The sequence below is a fragment of the Castanea sativa genome, chromosome 6 (assembly GCF_040712315.1).
Source record: "Castanea sativa cultivar Marrone di Chiusa Pesio chromosome 6, ASM4071231v1".
NCBI lineage: Eukaryota > Viridiplantae > Streptophyta > Magnoliopsida > Fagales > Fagaceae > Castanea > Castanea sativa.
In genome coordinates this window covers 48,008,252-48,031,320 of record NC_134018.1, presented here as the reverse complement: position 1 = coordinate 48,031,320, position 23,069 = coordinate 48,008,252, and the positions used below count along the sequence as shown (strand labels likewise).

Genomic DNA, 23,069 nt, shown 5'->3' with positions numbered 1-23,069 from the left:
AACTATTTCTTTTAGCGGATTTTTCTTTCGAATAGTTTATTTATTTGTTTTCCATTTCATTATCAACTACATGACTATTTGGGTATGATATTATTGCTATTAGGTTCTAAAAGTTTAGAACAATTAGCAAACTGTGAGCACAAACTTGTCTAAATATAGATTCCTAGATCTATAGAGTTTATTAGACAATGCTCAAGGTGTTACAAGTCTAAACACAAGAACATACAAGCTGCAGAAAGAATAATTTGAATTCAATGAAATCTGACTGATCGAAAATTAGATCTGACCGATCGAAAATTTCTACAGAATTCTATTTAAGCCCAAACTCTACTTAAACATTTTAGGTTTCAAGTGAAACACTTATAGTATATAAAGGAAAACCCTAATTATGTTTTCAGAGCTTTTAAGAGACTTTGGAGGTGCTCTTGTGAGATCAAAAAGGTATTGTGCCTTCCTCTATCAAAGTCGCCGCCAAAAATCATTCTCATATTATTAGATCCGGTAGATTTGAAGTTGCTGCAACAAGATCAACAATTGCTAATGATCTAAACCTTCAAGAGTGGTCTTGGAGTCACAAACTGGAGAGTTTGTGTGTCTAAAGCTTTTAGTGGGATCTCAAAGTCACAAGTAAGGGTGCTTGTATTGGTGTAAATCCGAGAAGAGAAAGAGTTTGGGGATTCGGAGCTTGCACGTGGTCATGTTAGTAAATTACTACATGAGGTAGTAATAGATTTAGAGTTAAATCTAATTGTAAAAATTTCAATTCTCTTATAGTGGATTTACTTTACCTTAAGGATAGCTAGGTCAAATCCTCCCCAAGTTTTTACCTTGAAACGGTTCGTTTCATCGGTTTTCCTAGGTCATCATATCGTGGTGTTATTTATTTTCCGTTATTTTGTATGATATGATTTATTTGTGTTTAACCTAGATTTAAATAATTAATCTAAGTAATCACTTGGTTAATATATTAGGTTAAACAATTTGGTTTAAAGGGTCTAAACGAACAAACAATTGCTTTAAATTTGGTACGTTATAACTATGATTGAAATCCTGTGTTGGAATATCTGTTTGGAACATGCATATTTTATTCAATTAATCCCCTACATGACTGTTTGGGTTTAAATTAAATTTTCCAATGATAACTAACCTGATCAACTTGTTCCTGCGGGAAAATTTTTAAGTATTCTTTTTTTTTTTTATGAGAATTTTTTAAGTATTCTTGGAGCATGGAGAAATGGTACTTCCTTTTCTAATATTCAGGATGACCTTACCATGAATTTAATGAGTGAGCTCAATCATGAATGTGAGAGAAGAGAATAACATTTTCCGTACTCTAAAAATATTTAAAAATTACTTGCGTGTGCGTGTGCTCTTTTTTAACTGAAATTGCAAATTAAATTAGTGCCGATTAGACTCTTACTTGAAGAATAATGAAACCAGACCAGCCAACCGAACCTGCTAGTATCATGAGAGCACCCTTGATTACATCTTGCTTATTTGCTGCATTAGTAGATACTTGATGGGCATTTTCATTTGTCCATGGCAGATTCAACATAATTCCTTTAAGAATGGCTCTCCCAACCGTGAATATGGTCCCCAATACCTTTGCCTGGCCACGCCTTCTTCTAATATTTACTTTCTCAAGACTACAAAAGCATTCAGAAATATTTGAAGCACTCCGTATATTTAATACATCATGTATGCATTCACAAACGTCAATGGGACTAAAGAGAATTACCGTAAAATCCAAGCCATTGAAAATGCAAACGCAGGAAGTTGCTGTAGTATACTTGAGAAAGTTGCTGTAGTATAATTCATCCCGGTGTAGAACAAGTTCTGGTTTATAACAGGCCTGAGTAGGAGAAAATGAAAACTTAAAAGTCAATTAAGTACTGTGATCCAACTGAGCCAAAAAAAAAAAAAAGTAAAATGTTTTGGTTGAACTTTAAAGCTTGAGACCAAAAGCTTAATTATGGCGTGATGGTCCAGATTCTTACCCCAATAAGGCGAGCAACACAACCTTAGCAAAAACAGAGGTCAACTTTGACCGTTTCTTCCGGTTAAGAGTACTAAATTAGAGTGATTAGCTTTTTCATCCTGCTCAACATGTAACACTGAAGAAAAGAAATGAAACACATGTAAACAACAATTAGAAGGGAGGAGATGGAAGCTTATCCAAGACAATAGCAAAAGGAGCAGTGACAACAGTGGCAATGGCATTCCGGTAGACTATGAACACATGTTGACTCATCCCCTTGTTTTGAGCAAACTTACCTACTATAGACAGCCCTGCATAGCCAAATTGCAATAAAATTTTCTGCCAAAAATGGTTTCACCTTGTTATACAATTGATTCTTGGACTCCATAGACATGTTAAGCTAAATTTCTCTTATATCTCTCTAATGTAAGGTTTAAGCAAAATGAAGCACATGGAGTCCACTTTATATATACACAATGCTAGCCAAAATTGCATTATATACTTATATTCCAAAAGGACTAATTTAGTTTCAAACTCAAAATTGGGACTCCTAGCATGCGTTTGGGAAGTAACGAAAAATTAAAATTATTTCACTATTCAGCTTATTTTTGCTATTATTCATGCGCCCTACTGCACTTTTTGATACTATTCATAGGCTCCACTGTACTATTTCAACTAACTTTTACCTTTATCTACAGTACTTTCAGCAATAAGTTTTCAGTTTCAGCAAAATAAACGGTATCCAAACAGACCCTTAATGTAAGGATAAGAGAATCAGATAAGGGTATTGGGCCATGGGCCATCCGAGGATGTCAAAGAGCCTGAGGACAAGCAAGTATTAAGGAGGGCAAGTAGGTTATTGGGTTGAGGACGAGGGTCGGTAGTAACAAATAGACAATGTTGTTTGAGGAGCTAAACTTCCTCGAAAAATAGAACGGAAGTCTGAAGCCCAACCACCCAACAAATACAGGGCAAGGGGAAACCATGCTTAGGAGGATAAGTTTCAGAGAGGTGAGTCAATAAAGAACTGAGAAATATCTAGAAAGAAAGCTATTACCATCACATTGAATGTTTTGCACCTAACCAATTGGTCGCATTAATGTGGAAGTGATACTTAAATAGTGATTTGTAGACTTACAGCTACACATAGAGATTTGAAGAAGGTTTTGATGGGACAAGTATCTTGAATATTACTCATTTGATCAACAAGTGGAAGGCTAAGATGAGGAAAGGAGCCGGAATATAAAAGGGAAAGTGATTCCTTTACAGAGGATCACCTGGAAAAAAGTAAAAAAATGAGATAACTGAATGTAAAGAAGAACTTAGAATTTGTACAATTCTAAAATACATATATAAGAACATACCTTCCTTGGACTTGACCGAGGAGCGTTTTTTCTCTTCAAATTGTACTTCTCAATCATTCCCAACTCACTGTGATCCATATTTGACTGACTAGATCTTCATTTATTAAACCCACTCTCTAACAAATCTGTTGTTGTGGGCTTGTTGGGCCTTTGTTCATGTCTATTGGGCTTTGGGTCAATTCGAGCCCTTACAGTTAATATAGCTATTGTTGGGTTAAGATAGTTTTACCCTAGTTAACTAATTCAATTACCCAAATTAATTAATTAGGTTAAATTGCATGCAAATTTTGAAGGCACCAACAAATCACCAATTAAACTAAATGTAGTAGAAATTAAATTGACACAATAATTTGTTGATAAATAGGGAAAACCTCTCTCAAGGCAAAAACCTCCATCGAGTGATTTTAAAGTCACCACCCCCAAGAATCCACTAATTAACAATCAAGCAATTACAAGTATAAGGAATCTTACCACTACCCTGGTCTATCCAGAAATACCAACCTATAGTTGAACCTTTTCTCCAATACCCAATTGGGCTTGATCTTGTAGTAGCATTCTTTCCTTTGTTGCACAAATCTCCAATCTGTAACTAACTCTTTTGCATGAGTCCCAGTAAGTGACTAACTCCAGCAACTTGAATGATTGTTGTTAGTTGCAAAATTCTTCACTTCATAAACAATGAAGATCAAGAAGCACTTGGTTACAAAATCTTATGACACACAAACATAGTAGCTTCACACAGAGTATATGAGTTCTAGGTCTTTGTATCCATGTATGATGGTTTTTAAAATAAGCCTTATATATATATAGGGTTGTGAGAAAAGAAACCCTAAACAAATACATCCACATGGACCGAAATTCAAATCTGGAAATCCTTAATTCGTAAATCTTGATAGATCGAGCTTGTGTCGAGCTGCCTATTCAATTTCAATAGCAGCTTTCTGTCGAGCTATCTGTCCAGCTTTAGTAAAACAACTTTTCTTCACTTGTTTCTTGGATCAATCTTCATGTCTTTAATACAACCACTTGATATGTATCAAACCCAACTTAGATTTATCTAATCTACAAGTAAAGTGTGTTTTGTCAAAGGATTAGCCAATTACATAGAAAATATGACCCTAACAGTTATTATCAACCTAGTATAAACTCAATATGGGACTCATCATACACCTACTTAACAAACACTTTATCAATATCCAATTAATCTAGAACATCAAAATTATTGTGACACCACAAATTGGATTGTTTAAGTGTATGTTGAGTCTCACATCAAATGTTATTAGGTGGATTTTGAGTTTATAAGAGATTTCAAAGAGCCCCAATTGCAACTAAACTAGTACTTTAGGAATATAACACGTGCAATTAGTTATTTTCCTCAAGCCATTATAAATGATATCAAACCCAATTTGGTAACCTCATATGGACTTAGAGAATTTAAGTGGGGGAAATTGTAATTGATTTGGGTTTTGAGAAATTAACAACTATAAAAAGTCTTAATTGGGACTAGACTTGGATTAACAACTATAAAAAATCTTCATTGTGACTAGACTTGGATATATTAACAATTATAAAAAGTTTTAATTGTGACTAGACTTTTTACAATTAAAAATCAATCACAACACTTCTACCTTTATAACTTGTTTGGGAGAAGATAATAGGGGAAATTAAAGAAAATAATTTTAAATAATATTCTTTTCACTCATCTATTGGGAGAAAAAAATTCCTTTTCTTTCTATCATAAGTCCATTTTTTTTATCTCTCCAAAATTAGGAGGAATTAAATGAAATGAAAAATATTTTATGAAGTTGTACTGAAGTTTTTATAATAAATTTTTTCACTTAAACGCACAGAATTTTTTTTTTTTTTTTTTTTAAAGAGAGAGAGAGAGAGAGAGAGAGAGAGAGAGAAATGGCATAATATTAATAATAATGATGATGAGGGGTTAAAATTATTTTTTTCTATTCAAATCCCAAACATGATTATGTTTACATTCACTTCATTTCCTTTAAAACACATTTGAACAAGAGAGAGATAAATATTTAAGTCTTTTATGTTTATTTATATATTTTTTTTATACTTTACCAATCATTTCATTCTTTATAAGCTTCCAAGGTTAAGATTCTTGAGACTCCACTATAAACCATCTATCTTTTCCGCGCGCATAGAATGTTGAGCACTATCATATATAGCTAAGGAGTGGGTACTCAGTGCACTAAGATAACGTGTCCACAATGTGAGGGGCTGGTTGGTTTGCCTAAAGGTAACTGAGGGTGAATCAGATTGCATTTAATCAACGACGGAAATTTTTTATTATGGGCTATAGTGGTGTTTGAAAAGTGTAGGTTCATACTTTACAGTGGCGTTTATAAAACGCTGTTATAGACTAATTTAAAAAATCAATCTATAGCAGCGTTTTATGAACGCCACTATAGGATATGACCGGTAGTGGCAGTTCTGGCCAAGAAAGTAACGGACAAAACCAAATAATGGAGATGCAACAACCTTTTAGTAGAAATGGAGATGCAATTCGTGCACCACCTTAAAATTCAAGCCATACATAACACTAGAAGTGCAAAAACAAAGCATTACAAGAGAAATCATAAAAAAAAAAATTAAAAAAAAAAAGCATTACAAGAGATACAATCATGCAAATAGCATGCACGTGCGACTGATTAATTAAAAATTTTATGTAAAAAAAATATTTTACAAATATTATAAAAATTATTATAATAATTAGTGAGTCACTTGAAACTAAATTTACTATCCGACTTCATACTCATTTGACCCACTTATAATATGTAGTGGGCAAGTTTTATAATATTAAATATAGGATTATGATAGATGATTAAAATAAAATAAAATTTTAGTTTTACTATCTTGAAATTTTAAGAAATAGAAATTGTTAGGTTCTAAGACATTAGGAACTAATGTATTTGAACTTCAATATGTAATGTGTTGGTAAACCATGATCAAAACATAAAGTCTAGGTTTAGGCTTGCTCAAAATATATTTAATTGTAAAATCGAAATCGAGTAATTGCATAAATTATTGGACAAATTCTACAAGGCTCAATCTAAATTATTGGACAAATTCTACAAGGTTCGATCGATCAAAAATTATATTCGATCGATCGAAAATTAGATCCGATCGATCGAAAATCGTGCAGAATTAATTTTCTGTAGAATTTACAATTCAGCCCAAGCCCGTTTGACGTGTAGGGTTTTATGTTTTCATTCACATATAAAAAGAAAAACTCTAGCTACGTTTTAGAGGTCTTTGATGTGCTGTGTGTTGAATCTCTTGTGAGATCTAGAGGTGTTTACCTTCATACACACTTAGGGTTATCAAAATCAAGATTCATGTCAAGAACTTGGTGATCGCTTTAGTTGCTACATAAAAAACTTAAAGAAGATCTGAAACTTTTGAGTGGAGTCTCAAAGTCACAAGTAAGAGAACTTGTGGTTGTAGTAGATCAAAGAAAGAAGTAATTTGTGGACTCAGAACTGTCACATGGTCATGGTAGTAAGTTTTATACTCGAGGTAGCAATAGGATGTTAGTGATCTAAATTCTATTGTACAAACTTCAATTCTTTCATAGTAGACCTATTTTACTTTGAAGATAGCTAAATTAAATCCTCTCCAGGTTTTTTACTAGTTTGATTTTTTTGGATCATCAGATTTTTGTGTTCTTTACTTTCCGCGTTATATTTGTTTTACACATATTTGTTTAACCTAGTTTTAATTAACAAACTTGTTAATCAACTTGGTTTAATATTAGGTTAAACTTATTCTGTTAAGTGGTCTAAAACTTTATAGAAATTCATACTTAGGGAAGAATTTTTAATTTCTTGAAACTTATTAGATAATAAAGTTTTAGCTAAATTAAACTAACCTAACCATTAATGAGATAAACAAATTTAATAATTAATGAAAATGTAATCACTTGTCACGGAGAAAAAATAGTCACCTAGTGCGACCACTTCTATTAAAATCCAAATTTTATTTTATTATATATCACATGATCTCACAAGGAATGAAACATTTTTCATATAGGAGACACCAATTACAACAAGAAGCATATAATGTCTCATATCCGCTATTTTCATGCAGTTCCACCGGTAGATTTTGTACTTGTCATATTGATGGCCATAAATTCTTGATTTGAAGTCGTTATCCGCTCATCTGCAGTAGCTATATTTTGGGCAGTTGGTCTACCTTTTCAGCGCCTGACTTCAATGGTTGATCCTGGTTCTTGCCCCATAAAAACACATATAGGCCAGCAATAATGACAATTGCTCCAATAAAGCTAAAAATAGTTCAGTTGCCTAAGTTAGTCCATAGTCATACAATGAGGACGTTTGGATAGCACGTCCACATTTAGCCCCGTTTTTTTTTTTTTTTTTTTTTTCCAAGCGCATCTGTCATTGTTCATTGGACATGAACAGTGATTTTAGGCCAATGAACAGTACTTTTTGGCATGAACAGTACTTTTTACCCATTAAAAAATTATTTTGATACAGTGTTTTCAGTTTTCAGTTTTCAGCAATAAGTTCTATCCAAACAGACCCAATATTTATGATTTGAAATCTTTTTCCAACAAGAAAAACAACTACAATAATTAAATAATGTGTATTTTGATGAATGTCCCAAATGAAACAAAAGATTTTGAATCAAAATTCCAGACATTTTTTTTCTCTTTGCATAATTGTAATACTAGGGACAACTTCGTTTTACAACTATTAATATGGCATATTATGATTGAAGTAACATTACTTTCATCTAAATTCACTATTGATACCACTTTTATTATGCACTAATCATAGCTGATCATGTTAATAACTGTGAAAAATGTTGTGTCGCTAAGCTTATTAGTAGGCCTAGTAGGATAGAAAAATCAATGCGCACCTTCCTAAGAACATTGCCTCGACCAATATGAAGGAGCTCATAATTGCGACTAGAATCGCGCTCAGTGGACTAAAAGCAGTCACAAAAACAGGTCCTTTTTCCTTTATTAGCATTCCATAAATGTAAATGCTGAACGCTGTAGGTACTATGCCCTGCGTAAAATTTCAGTTGAGAGTATAAATGCAAGTCTTAGACATAGCTAAAGCTTCAAAATATTTTTGAAAGAAGCACTGTGAAGAGAAAAGCACATCAAAAGAAAAAAAGTAATTGAATGTAGAGTTTCTCACAGCGTATACAACAGCTAAGAGCATAATATCTAAGCGCATTGACCAAGCCCTGACGTTCCTCCATTCCATTGCAAGAGCAACTATGGTATTTTCCAATGTGGCCATCAAAGTTATTAAAGCTGTTAGGGAAAGCTCTGTGGGATATGATTTCAGTGTAATTGCCTACAAAACAACCATTATATCTCATCACTAATTAAGTCTAACTAAAACTTTTTTGGAATGCTACGAGCATCGTAGTTCAATTGGCAATTTTTAGTGTTTCTAACGGAGGCTTCTAGAGTGTACAATCCCCTTTTTCCCAATTGTTGTAACCATCAAATTATAAAATCAAATTAAAAGGGGAAAAAACATTTTGGAAAGCCTTGTGCAAGAAGATCAAATTGATTGTAATGTATAAAATGAGATTCATGAATCATACTCTAATTTTGGTGATTATTAATAAAAATGGATAGAGTTCTCTTCCAAATTTTTGTGGTGATTTATAAAATCATCCATGTGTTAAATATGACTCATTAAATATGTCAATTGACTGAAGTACAATGATTCTCTTTTGAATTGTTCATGTAATGGGTTGGAGAAATGTTCCTCCAAACTAGTTTGGAAGTAATCTCTAGGAAAAAAAAGCCATAATAATGTTTTTGGCAACAACAATAATTATGTTGATTACTATAATGTTTTAGATGTTTACAAAAGGTCATGCGACAAAACTAAAAACTTGCGTGAAAGAGGGTTGCAAATTTTTGTGTTTGAATCATTGCAAAAAAGGTTCATTTGTGGAGGAAATTTGCGTAGAAGAATTCCAAAAGTTTTGGAACCACTACGGTGGAAAGACAAGCAGGACTTTTGTTAAGATTACATACCAATGATTGAATTCCTCCTGTGTTGGAATATCTATTTGGAACATGCATAATTTATTCAATTAATCCACTGCATGAGTGTTTGGGGTTTAAATTAAATTTCCCAATGGCCATTAACCTGATCCACTTCTTCAAGACTTTAAACTACTGAAATTGCAAATTAAATTAAATTAATTAACGCTGATCATTAGACTCTTACTTGAAGATTAACGTAACCAGACCAGCAGAAAAAACCCGCTAGCATCATGAGAGCACCCTTGATGACATCTTGCTTATTTCCTGCACTAGTAGATTCTTGATAGCCATGTTTATATGTCCATGGCCAAATCCACGAAGGACCTTTAACCAGAGTCATAAGCATAGCTCCTCCAATCGTGACAATGGTCCCCAATACCTTTGCCTGGCTACCCCGTCTCCTAATATTTACTTTCTCAAGACTACAAAAGCATTCACAAATATTTGAAGCACCCCGTATATTTAATACATCATGTGTATATATGCATGCATAAACGTACGTGAATGGGACTAAAGAGAATTACCGTAAAATCCAAGCCATTGCAAATGTAAACGCAGGAACAACATTGAACAATGCTCTTGAATAAGTTGCCGTGGTAAGCTTCATCCCCTCGTAGTACAAGTTCTGGTATGCTACAGGCCTGAGAAGTAAAAAATGAAAGTTCAAGTGTAATCCAACGGGGCAATATATATATATATGTAAAATGTTTTGGTTGAACCAAAAGCTTAAATTCTTACCCCAGTAAGGCAAGCAACATAATCTTGGCAAAGATAGAGTAGGTCAACTTTGCCCTTTTCTTCCTGTTAAGAGCATTAAATTAATGTGATTAGCTTTTTCATCTACATGTAATTGAAGAAAAGAGTAGAAAATCTTGTAAATTTAAAAAGAAGCGAAGAGGTGGAGACCTATCGTAGACAATAGCAAAAGGGGCAATGATCACAGTGGCAACGGCATACCGGTAGGCTATGAACACACGTGGATTCATTCCCTTGTTTAGAGCAAGCTTACCGATTATGGACATCCCTGCATGGCCAAGTTGCACTAAAATTATTGCCACAAATGGCTTCACCTTCTTATACAATTGAGTCCTAGACTCCATAGACATGTTAAGCTGAATCTTTCTTTCTCTCTCTAATGTGAAAAGGTTCAAGCAAAATGAAGTATGAAGTTCGCTATATATAGTCCTTTTTTTGTTCCTTTTTTCTTTTTTCTTTTTCTCATGGATAAAAATCAATCATAATACTTCCACCTTTATAACTTGTTTGGTAGAGGGGAATTAAAAGGGATAATGGAATGTAAAAAATAATTTAAAAATAAAAAATTATTTCCATTCCTAAGAGTTTAATATATAGCAGAGAAAAAAAAAAACATTTTTGCTATTTATTATTGTCATAAGTCCTTCTTTAATCCCTCCAAAATCTGGAGGAAATGATGGAAAGAAATATGTTTTACAATATTTATTGTTAAAGAATTGACATAATGATGATGACGATGATAATAATAATGATGATGATGATGATGATAATAAGAATAATGTCATAAATTTTTTTTTTTTCCCCTCATATCTCAAATGTGGTTACTTTACATTCTATTCAATTATTTTCAAACATTTAAACAAAAGAAAGGTAAATATGTAATTCTTGTATGTTTTTTTTCCCCCTATTCTATCAATGGCAGCTCTTTGAAACCTTTTTTAATGGGTTATTAAGAAATTTAAATTAAATCAAATTTAATAAAAAGAATACTTGAATATATCGAGTTATCGACCAAATAAAAAAAGTAAATATATAAATTTTTATAATTTCCTTCAAATTTTTTTCTTCATATTTTGAAACCGTTACATGATAATTCATTATTAGTTGTCATTATCTATATTATCAATGTGAGTAGGTGTTACAATTTTATTTTGCAGTTATCATATCTATTTGTCATTGTGTTTATAAAAATATTGTAAACTAAATGATAAAATTCAACCCACTTGCACTGTGTTAATTATTGACATATACAAGCACATTCAACCATACATAAACAATACACTAAGTAGCTACTTAACAAATCAATGCTTGAACGATCACTAACTTTACTTCTTCTTTTTTCTCAAATCATTAACTTTATAACAAAAATTTACTATAACGTGATGATAATACACACAATTTTAACAAACCTTTTGTATTCCCTAATTATTAAATTATATAATTATAAATTTACATTATATTTATACTATATACACACACATTCATGATGAGAGAGAGATCTTTGTGCTTTGTGTTGTTATTTGGTTCTGGGATTAACTGATATGTGTTGTTATATGGTTTTGGAATTTGCTAATGTTTTTTATTGTTTGATTTTAGGTTGAACTGATTTGAGATTAGGGTGTACGAGATTTAATTAATTCAAGGTGTGCAAAAATATTTTTATAGGTTAATTAAATTAGTAAAGTATCTTTTATATGTATAAATATATATAAATTTTTTATTTCCGGTAAGAGGGTTCAAACGTGCTTGTAGCGCCGCCCCTGTATTAGTGTATTCTATCCATTTCATATCATTGTTTATAAATTTCTTAAGTGTTAAGAATCTTAACACTCCACATAGTAAACTTGCAATCTTTTCCTCATACTATGCAAAGCACTGTGACTCAGCGCTGACCAAGGTGAGTAGTGAGGACTCAGTGCACCAAGAAAACGTGTCCATATGCAATGTGGGGAATTGGTTGAATTTGCCTAAACGTAACTGAGGATGAATCAAAATTGAGTTTAATTATTGATGCAAGACATTATTTTTGCTTTTAATTTTCAAACTTTACCTGTAAGAGTTTAAGTACCTCAAGATATTATAAGATCTGTAAAGCTTCATTTCTGGAATCTAACGTTGAGTTTGCCGATTATATATTAGTGGCACTAATTAAAGCATTGGAAGAGACCAAGCCATGCTCTGCAACCTTTTTTTAACTAGTGGCGATAATAGTTTTGTTTAAGTATCTTTGTTGAATGAAAATGCCATCCATCTCAGACTTAAAGCAATGTCTTCACAGCGTGTTTGCATTTGTTGCATATTTTTTTCTTTCCTTTTTGATATAGCTAGATAGTGGGGTGGGGGGAGGAGGAGGAGGTGGATTTTGAACTATAGACGCAGGAGGTAAGACATCATAAAAAAAATGCTAATTACCACTAAACGATCATTTGAATCATGCTTATGGGCACAACAGGGTGTGTTGGGAGTCACCACCTAATATATATATGCTCAAAGGTTTTTTTTTTTTTTTTCCCCTTCAAATTCCCATTTGTGTAATACACTCTTTTTTTTTATAAATTATATATATATATATATATATAAAATTTTTTAAAAAAAAAGCTTCAATGACTCCCTAATTCTGGATAAGATTCAAAATAAGATTAATCAAAAACTTGAAAACAATATGAAAATGCTATTCCACTCAACTTATTAAAACTTAATTGGTACTATTTACTACCTAAATCCACCAATCAAACAATAATTCTCAAAAGCCAGATTGAAAATTGCATCAAATATGATGAACACCTATCAAAATAAATCAATCCCACTATTCAAGATGACAAATTTCAACATAACTAATAGCCAAAAGGGGGGAAAAGAAGACGAAAGAGATAGACCCCTTCACTCACAAAAAGAAAGGAAAAAAAAAATTGTCTTTGCCGGGTGCAGGCTAAGGGGCACTTGCTCAACACACCCCAAGTTTTGTTTATAATGTAAATGGAAACCTCTTTATCTACCACCCAATAAAGAGTAAAACCACATTTGGAATTTAAAAATCTTTGTCAGTTATTTAGATTTTTTTTTTTTTTTATCACCCCATATGACCTAATCTCATTGGATAATTTTTCCTTTTCCATGCCATGTGGCGTAATCTCATTGGAAAATAGTTGCCCAGTCAACAATTAGAAAAAAGGACCAAAAATGAGGGGGGGAAATGGACCCAATAACATCCCTCCCTACACTACCCGGGTTGGTCTTTGCCCAACACCCCCCCTCCCTAATCACATCAGAATTATTGGACCCACATCCATATAAGTCTCTGTATAGAGTGGGCTAGAAAACCCATAAAACCATAAGCCCAAAAATTCCCTAAGAGAACCAAAGGGGCTAAAAGCCTCATCATTTTCTCTGAATCATACACTACAATCTCCTATATATATCAACACGCACAACTCCCTTAAATAACCAAGTGAAAGACTCGTGGATTGAGATTAGTCTATCATCACACCACTTGAAAGAGGTTGTGCATGGAGGAATAAAACTAAATCTTATATAAGTTTCATGGATGATATGGATTAATTAGCACTTTTATGGATATAATCATATGATCATGCATTAGATTAGATTTTAATTTCTGTTAATAACAAATGGTGGAGCATTTTTAAATTGAAGCATTGCATGCATAATGACATGTTAGGTGAAAAGGTGCTTAATAAAACATAGCCATCAATTTCTGAAAATTGTAACTAAGGAATCAAAATAATGTACCTTTTTTTCTTTTTTTAGAATGTAATTATGGTTGCAGTTCAATTCACAAAGTCATCGATAGTTAAATAAGAGATCTGAGATTCAATTCTTATCGCCACCAAAAATCGATTAGTATCTTGATCTAATGATACGGAGCATCAGGAGCAGACGTCATAAATTAAAACAATCTCTCAAAACATAATTATGATCAAAATTTCTTAACTAGAATTAAAGCCATATAATTTTCTATCTTTATTATCCATTAATGTAATTCTTCAAATTATTCAATAAAATTGAATTTTCATAAAAACTTTCTTATATTTCTATAGTGAAATAAGTGGCAACTCTATACGTGTGCATAACACACGTTATTCACCGACAATTTCCATATCAAGCCAAAAAAGGGCTCTCAGAATTGGCACTCCTCTAAGTGTTGTCAATATGAACCAACACAAGACTCACTCTAGTTGTGCCTAGGGCCCACTCAAGCGGCCCTCTCAAAGGCAAAATTTTAAATTTTAAAAATTCTTTCTATTTCTCTTAATTATTTTCAACACATATTATGACCTACATTTTTTTGTTTTGAGAAACATTATATCCTACATTTTATATATATACTATTTATGTTTTTTTAGACAAATTATTGAAAAATATATATATTTAATTTTTTTTATTAAAAAAATTTACAGATATTTTTTTAGTTGCACTGGGTGCACTTCCTTTAAGTTGAAATCACAGCTAAAACTGGTCTAAAAATAAAAGTATTGAAGGAAATATCTTTATAAAGTGAAACTTTTTCCACATGGAAGAAAACAATTTCAACTATATATTAGCATAAATGTACAATATCCGCACTTTTCAAGCGGTCCCATTTGTAGATTTAACACTTGTCACATTGATGGTCATAAATTCTTGATTTGAAGTAATTATCCTCTCATCCATAGTAGCCACATTTTGAGCTGTTGGTATTATTTTTTCATTGTCTGACTTCGATCCTAGTTGATCCTTACTTTTGCCCCATAAAACCAAATATAAGCCAACAAATATGATAATTGCTCCAATAACCCTGAAAAATAGTTCAATTATATGAGTAAGACAAATATAGTAGTATTTATTATTCCAAATATTTTTTCCAAAATTCCCTTTAAGAAAATGAATCAAAATCATATACAACAATTAAATAGTGTGTTATCTAATGAATGTCCCAAATGACACAAAATATTTTGAATGGACATTCCAAGCACAATGTAGCAAGTCATGTTAATAGTTGTAAAAAAATGTTGTGTTACCGGATTTAGTAGGCCTAGTAGGATATACATACCCTCCTAAGTACATAATCTCGGACAGAATGAAGAAGCCTAAAATTGCGACTAGAATTGTGCTTAGGGGATTAAAAGCAGTCACAAAAACAGGTCCCTTTTGCTTCATTATCAAGCCTTGAATGTAAATGGTAAACCCTGAACGTACTACACCCTGCATAAAATTTCAATTGTGAGTATTAATACAAGTCCTAGACATAGCTAGCCTCACAAGATTGTAAGAAGCAATGCAAAGAGAAAAGACATCAAAAGAAAATGTAACTAAAGTTAGATTTTCTCACAGCGTATACAGCAGCTAAGAGCTTAGAATCAAAGTGTATTGACCAGGCCGTGGGGTTATTCCATTCCATTGCAACGGCTAGTATGGAACTTTCCAGTGTGCCCATCAAACATATCAAAACTGTAAGGGAAAGTCCTGCTGGGTATGATTTCAACGTAATTGCCTACAAAGCAACAATTATATTTCATCACTAATTAAAGCTAACAAAAACAGTTTGAAATATTAAATGTCTTGTCGCTTAATTGGCACTTTCTAGTATTTTCAACATAAACATTCATGGTTCAAATTCATTTTTCCCCATTTTTGTAACTATCAAATTTTTATTATTTTAAAAAAAATTTGGAATGTCTTGTGCAAGAAGAAGTTGATTGTAATGTTTAAAATGGGATTTATGTATCATACTCTAATAATCATAATAGTTTTGGTGATTATAAAACAAATGGACAAGGATTTCTTCCAAAATTATGCGGCAATTTATAAAACCATTTAAATGTATTAAATCACATATGTCATCAAATATCTCATATGACCAAAAGTGCATGTGAATTGTCTTTTAAAGACAAGATTCATTTATCATACTCTGATAATCATAATAATTTTAATAATAACAATAATAATGGACATAGTTTTACTCCAAATTTATGTGACAATTTATAACATCATCCAAATGTATTATACCACGACTCATTAAATAAGTCATCTAACTAAAAGTCCACATGGATTGTCTTATTATTCCCCATGTAGTGGCTTAAAGAAATGTTCATTATACCCGGTTTGGGGGTAAATTCTATTATAAAAGAAAAAAAAATCATAATAATTTTAGCGGCAACAATAATTAATGATGTTGATTATTGCTATGTACGTTTTAGCGGCAACAATACAAATTATTTATTCAATTAATCCAATGCATAAGCTTTTGGGGTTTTAAATTAATTTTTTTCGATGACCACTAACCTGATCCACTTGTTTGTGCGTGTGATCATTTTAAACTGAAATTGAAAATTAAATTAATGACGATTAGACTCTTACTTGAAGAATAATGAAAGCAGACCAGCAGACACAACCTGCTAGCATCATGAGAGCGCCCTTGATGACATCTTGTTTATTATTTGCTGAACTAGTAGATTCTTGATGTCCATTTACATGAGTCCATGGCAAATTCAACATAGGTCCATTAACCAGAGTCATAAACATAGCTCCCCCAACCGTGACTATAGTCCCCAATACCTTTGCCAGGCCTGGCAGTCTCCTCAGATATACTTTCTCAAGACTACAAAAGCATTCATAAATTTGAAGCAACCCAAAAATTTTGTACCTAATATATGTATGCATGCAATGCAAGAACGTGAATGGGGGCTAGAAAGAGTTACCCTAAAATCCAAGCCATTGCAATTGAAAAGGCAGGAAGAACATTGCAAATGGCAGTTGCGAAAGTTGCTGTAGTCATTTTCATCCCAGTGTAGAACAAGTTCTGGTCCATTACAGGCCTGAGTAGCAGAAAATGAAAGCATAAGTGAGAAGAGTAATAGTAAAGTGTCTGTTTGAAGGTTATTTGCTTAGTGGTCCAGATTCTTACTCCAATAAGCCGATCAATGCAATCTTTACAAAGACAGAGAAGGTCAACTTTGGTCTTATTTTCCTGTTAAGAGTAATAAATTAATGTGATTAGCTTTTTCATCTCGTTCAACATGTAATGCTGAAGAAAAGAGTTGAAACAAATGTAAACAATAAGAAGAGAAAAAATGGAGACCTATCCAAGACAATGGCAAAAGGAGCAATGACAACAAAGGCAATGGCATGTCGGTAGACTACGAACACATGTTGGCTCATTCCCTTGTCTAGAGCAAACTTACTAACTATGGCCATCCCTGCATTTCCTAATTGCAATAGAAATACTGCCAAATATGGCTTCACCTTCTTATACAATTGAGTTATGGACTCCTTAGACATGTTAAGCTAAATTTATCTTTCTCTCTCTAATGCAAATAGGTTACGAGCAAAATGAAGTTTCTCTTTCTTTCTCTCTGATGCAAAAAAGGTCACGAGCAAAATGAAGAATGAAAGTTCACTTTAAATACAGTTTTATTTTTTTTCTTTTTTCTTTTTTTTCTTTTTTTCCTTATTCATTTTCTCATAAATACAAATCAATCTTAACACGTCTTCCTTTCTTTTTATACTAACTTTTATGGAAAACCGAAAACGGAATAGAATGAACGGAATACCAGGAAAAGAATTTTTAAAAAATATTCTTTTCATTCCATTATTTGGGAGTTTAATAAAAGGATAATATTAGGACTAAGCGCTTACTCATTACACTAAAAGGTATTACTAATAGTAAGGGTGCAACTTTGTTCCCTTAAAGTGTGGTAGTCCAGCACTAACAAACTGATTGAGACTCAACACAACCTAGCTTCCATCTCTAACAGGATGCTGGACTTAGCCCACTAAGCCTCCGCCCAACAGATAACTCTATTTTCTGTCTTAATGAATTTTTACCGAAATCCTTATAATAGATCTATTTTTTTCCTTAAATTAATGCATGTATCACTATTTTTATTAAAGTAATGGTGTATTAATAATGCTGTTATAACATAATTATTTTTTATTAAATTTCTTAACAAAGTTGGTTTACGTTCTGTTCATTTCCTTTCAAACATCCACTCAAGATAAAAGTAGATATATAATTCATTTATGTTCATTTTGATTAAACTCAATTCTATCTCTCTCAGTTCATTCTTTACAATATCCTAAGCATAGTGTGAGAGTATAGTTACTCCACTAAGTAAAGCAGCAAACTTGTCCCCATACATAGAATGGTAGTCAGTATCATAGCTGAAGGACAGAGGGAGTGGGGGACTCAGTGCACCAAGAAAACGTGTCCACCATGTGAGAAATTGGCTTCGGTTTCCTTTGCGTGGACATAATTGAGGATGAATCAGATTGAGTTTAATTGAGGATAGGAGATTTTGGATTTTATTTTTAAGTATTTTTACTTCTTCCAATTAGAAATTATCAAGATATTCTAAGATAGAAGCTTCCTGGCCTCAAATGTAAAGATTGCGGATCAAATGGTAATCAATAATAGTTTTTTTTTTTTCCTGACTTTGTCGAATGAAAATGCAATTCATCTCATATGCAGAGCACTGTCTCCATGGTGTGGTTCTCATTTGCTGCGTTGTATCTGAAAACACAATTATGATGAACTTTTATTATATAGTAACTACCTTTATATATTATGGAGTACAACATATATTCTACTTATATAATAAAGCGTCGTATAGTATGAGATTTTATTATGTGACGTATTCCTAAAAAAAGGAATTGAATTTCACATAATTAACATCCCATTAATGCATATGAAACACTAAAGCAAAAGAGAGCCCCAAGATGATAGAGAGAGTGAATATAAGGATGGCAACAAGGCCAGATGGGATCAAGCTAGTCAAGGGTGCCGAATGATCTATCCCCTTTTTCAAGCAAGGAAAATCCTTTAGAGCAAAGGTGTATAAGATTGGAGTCAAGGCAAAGTAGAGGTATTTTGTTATCTCTAATGAGGTGGTTTCGACATTAGCTAGATAAAGATGAAAGAGAAAAAAGACATGTAGACTACTAAAAGGGATATAATACAAGTGCTTTGGGAATAATTATAGAATATGAAAAAATAAATAAATAAATTATAAATTAAATATGGATAAAAAATACTAAACTAAACCTTAGGCCCTTTTAGATATACACCACTGTTAGTTTCTTCAAAAACATTCTCCCCTCTCCCCTTGTGTGTGTATGTGTTAAAATACTTAGCATTCTCAAGAGAAAAAACAGTGGGTTAATCCCACATTGGAAAATGAGGGTGAATTATAGAGGTTTAAAGCCTATACTATGTATCCAAGATGTAAAGTTTTAGACCACTTAACACCATATGTTTAACTTAGTTATTTAGCCAAGTGATTACTTAGATAAATTATTATATTCTAGGTTAACACATATAAATCGTATCATGTGAATAATGCGAAAATATAAAGAATACAACGATATGATAACCTAGGAAAACCTAACCGGTAAAAAACCTAGGGAGGATTTAACCTAGCTATCTTCAAGGTAAAAACAGATCCACTATGAAAGAATTTGAGTTTTTACAATAAGACTTAGACCACTAACATCCTATTGTTACCTCGTGTAGAAAACTTATTACCACGACCATGTGACAGCTCCGAGTCCACAGACTACTTCTTTCCTTGATCTACTACAACCATAAATTCTCGTACTTGTAACTTTAAGACTCCACCCAAAGGTTTAAGATCTTCTTTAAGTTTTTTAAGCAGCAACTGAAGTGATCATCAAGCTCTCGATACGAATCTTGATCTTGATAGCCCTATGTGTGTGTGTGAAGGTAAACACCTCAAGATCTCACAAAAGATTCACCACACAACACTCAAAAGGCCTCTGAAACGTAGCTCAGGTTTTTCCTTTTATATGTGAAGTAAAACACTTAGCCCTACACATCAAACATGCTTGTGCTGAATTGGAAATTCTACAAAAAATTAAATTTGCATGAGTTTCAATCGATCGAGTCTAATTTTCGATCGATCGAGCCTTGCAGATTTTGGCCAATAATTTCTACAATCACTCGATTCTAATTTTATAATTTAACATACTTTGAGCAAGCCTAAACCTAGACTCTATGTTTTGATCATGGTTTGCCAACACATTACATATTGAAGTTCTAATACATTAATCCAATCAGATTTAAAAAGCCTTAATTATAATTCAAGCTAACTACTATCTATCAATTGCCAATGTAGATAGCAGCTACGACTGAATTAACTTGTAAATTCCTAAAACACTCAACAAACACATAAACACATATGTAGAAAATACAAGTAAACCAAAATTTAACTTCTTGATTTCACAAAACATAAAATAAAAGACATATATCATGAATAACCTCATAAATATAAATCAATAATCAAATGTACCATATGTGAAACAAGAAACAATAAAAATACTAAACACAAAGTGTCATGTCCCAAACCCAATACCTAGATTTGTGACCATGATCGGCATGTTAATATCAAGCTTAAACCTGGTATTAACAAGAACCAACTAAACTTTTTACAAAAGCTTCCCTCTTTCTTTTCATTCTTGTTTCTTTACTTCTTGATATAACTTTTCACTTGATATTCAAAGCATCTACACTATACTCAAAGAATAACATAATCCACCAATCATTCAATATCCATACTTTTCATATAATACATCTCTTAATACTTTAAGGTGCACACTTTCATTAGATCCTAAAATACACAATACTACAAAGCTAAACATCAAATTGCTAATTTGAGATCTATACATATAAAACTAAAACCAGCTCCTTCCAAAACTCAACTAAGGCTCTCTCTGCTCTAAAATGAAACATGTTGATTGAAAGAGTAGAAGGGGTGAGCTACATAGCTCAGTATGGGTAAAATACACAAGAATTTATAAGAATGCATGTAAATCAAACCATTTCATTTTATAAATATTCAAATAGGAGAACATCTTTGCATGCATAGTATTTTATACTATCTATAATAATAAATTATACGCTCTTCGTAGAAAAATAATTGTTCTCCCTTTTTCTTATCAAAACAATACTACCAAAACCTTTCGGATTGAATTTCTTTCACCTGTTACAAAGTCACCAAACATAATATTAATTGTTTAAAAATCATAAACATACATTCTTGTTACAAAATAATCATTTTAACTTAAATCAGATAATTGGTAACTTTGTCTTAGACTAGAAACATCTTGACGAATAAGAAAATCATATACATACATACATATATTCTCATTACAAAATAATCATTTTAACTTAAATCAGATAATTGTTAACTTTGTCTTAAATTAGAAACATCTTGATGAATAAGAAAACTTTTTTTTATAAACTTCTTCTCGTAAAATGTTATAACTTTCATAGTCATAAAACTTAACATTTTATAAAGAACAGATATCTGATGACTTTTTAACATAAACTTGTACCTTCATCAGAAGCTTTATCTTTAAAGAACACTAAAACCTTTTCATCAGATTCTTTATCTTTAAAGCACAACAGAACTTCAAAAACTTTTATCTTTGAAGAACAGCTTTCCTTTTCATCAAAAACTTCTTTTCATGAGACTTCTAACTCTTCATAATGCATTTAAACAAAATCATTCTCTCATGATCAATAAAATAATATAGTTGTTCATAACATATTAGTTAGTCCATATCTGATAAGTCTGTACTTATTTGGAGGCTTCTAGCTAGCACCACTGTGCTAGGCATCTAGCATTCCCCACAATGCCAGGTATTCTCGGGATCACATCATAATATATATCTTCAACCATGGGGGTTGGTTGGCACCCTCCACAAGTTGGTCATTACCAACAAGGGCGGGTACAGCAAAGCTCTCCACATTTAATGGCCAATCAGATAACATTTTCCATGGAACGCTAGTAATTTAACCCCTACTGGCTGAGTTCAGATTACCAGAGGACATAACCGAAAACATTTTATACTAACACATCATACTGAAATTCATAGTTTGCATAACATTTCATAATAATAGCATTTCCATTATTTTCTTTAAACATCATGTTCGTGGAATTAATAATAGCATCAAAATGCTTAAATCAAATACATAAGGTTTCGAAAGCTCACAAACATATCTTTATCTGAAACATGATTATATGCCATATCTCTAATCAAAAACTTTTTAATGCATAATACACTTAAAAATAACCTCATGGCTTACCAAATACTCATATAACTTATCCCTTACCTGAAAGTAGAGGAACCAAGAGCATAAAGTCGAAAAAGCCTCAGGCTTGGGGGCTGGTAACACCTAAACCAAATATCAAAGCTTATTACTATCAATTATTCTTTATCATAAACTTACACATTCATCTCAAAACCTATATCTTAAAATTAAGGAAATCCTAATCCCACCCTAACGAGGTTCCCCAAACACAAGATACATTCATCAAACAACATGATGTACCAAATCATAGAGAAACCATTATTTTAATATCCATATCCAAAATGTGTTTGAGATTGGAAGCAATGGTGCACGCATAAACTTACACAAGGCAACATACAGCGTGAACAAAACAGCTTCATAAAAACAATAGTTGAATGGTTTAGAACCCCTCCTTAAGAGTACTAAACCTTGAACCAAGTTATAAAAAAAAATTTATGATCTAGACATATTAAATGATAAGCATATTAATTTATAGCTCAAAACATTCATCCTAACTTTAGAATTAAATCCTTAAAGTCAGAGTTATCATTTACTGTTTACTGCTTATTTCAGTAGTATACGCCTCATTTGTAAAATACAAATGGGCTATCTAAACACATCCAATCTTCATGACATTTTACAGTGCCACTCATATGGATTTCTAGTAGATTCCATATCATTTTTAGAGCCAAATCATAAAATAATGATTTACTAAAAATCATAAAAGATAGCATACTCAAATCTGTCCTGGCAGAATTTCATGCAACTTAGAAATTAAACCATTATTTTTGTATTGATCCAAATGCTGTGAGACCACTTCCA

General features: G+C 32.2%; 2 protein-coding genes and 1 pseudogene across 2 annotated transcripts; all 3 read right to left on the bottom strand.

The window, feature by feature from the left end:
• Positions 1 to 1,408: 1,408 nt before the first annotated feature.
• On the bottom strand, positions 1,409 to 2,372 carry LOC142640094 (WAT1-related protein At2g39510-like; annotated as a pseudogene).
• Positions 2,373 to 7,533: 5,161 nt separating this feature from the next.
• On the bottom strand, positions 7,534 to 10,523 carry LOC142641140 (WAT1-related protein At2g39510-like). The gene is made up of 7 exons (XM_075815531.1): positions 10,313 to 10,523; positions 10,145 to 10,207; positions 9,931 to 10,047; positions 9,591 to 9,828; positions 8,535 to 8,696; positions 8,248 to 8,399; positions 7,534 to 7,648 (listed from the first exon to the last, which is right to left on the bottom strand). Exons 1-7 carry the CDS (start codon positions 10,510 to 10,512, stop codon positions 7,534 to 7,536), a joined length of 1,047 nt encoding a protein of 348 aa, XP_075671646.1. The 5' UTR covers positions 10,513 to 10,523.
• A 4,127-nt stretch (positions 10,524 to 14,650) lies between these two features.
• Positions 14,651 to 17,534, bottom strand: LOC142641139 (WAT1-related protein At2g39510-like). Its single transcript, XM_075815530.1, has 7 exons — positions 17,238 to 17,534; positions 17,064 to 17,126; positions 16,858 to 16,974; positions 16,517 to 16,757; positions 15,489 to 15,650; positions 15,210 to 15,361; positions 14,651 to 14,954 (listed from the first exon to the last, which is right to left on the bottom strand). The coding sequence occupies exons 1-7, from the start codon at positions 17,435 to 17,437 to the stop codon at positions 14,747 to 14,749; spliced, it is 1,143 nt and encodes a 380-aa protein (XP_075671645.1). The 5' UTR covers positions 17,438 to 17,534; the 3' UTR covers positions 14,651 to 14,746.
• Between the last annotated feature and the right edge of the window lie 5,535 nt (positions 17,535 to 23,069).

What these genes read in the sequence shown, in the direction of transcription:
- LOC142641140 (XM_075815531.1), bottom strand. Translation starts at nt 10,512, where the DNA reads ATGTCTATGGAGTCTAGGACTCAATTGTATAAGAAGGTGAAGCCATTT. An exon ending in GCAATGGCTTGGATTTTACG is followed by an intron (nt 9,829 to 9,930) that starts GTAATTCTCTTT and finishes ATGCTTTTGTAG; the next exon opens with TCTTGAGAAAGTAAATATTA. An exon ending in GAGGCAATGTTCTTAGGAAG is followed by an intron (nt 7,649 to 8,247) that starts GTGCGCATTGAT and finishes AACTATTTTTAG; the next exon opens with CTTTATTGGAGCAATTGTCA.
- LOC142641139 (XM_075815530.1), bottom strand. Translation starts at nt 17,437, where the DNA reads ATGTCTAAGGAGTCCATAACTCAATTGTATAAGAAGGTGAAGCCATAT. An exon ending in GCATTGATCGGCTTATTGGA is followed by an intron (nt 16,975 to 17,063) that starts GTAAGAATCTGG and finishes TCTGCTACTCAG; the next exon opens with GCCTGTAATGGACCAGAACT. An exon ending in GAGATTATGTACTTAGGAGG is followed by an intron (nt 14,955 to 15,209) that starts GTATGTATATCC and finishes ACTATTTTTCAG; the next exon opens with GGTTATTGGAGCAATTATCA.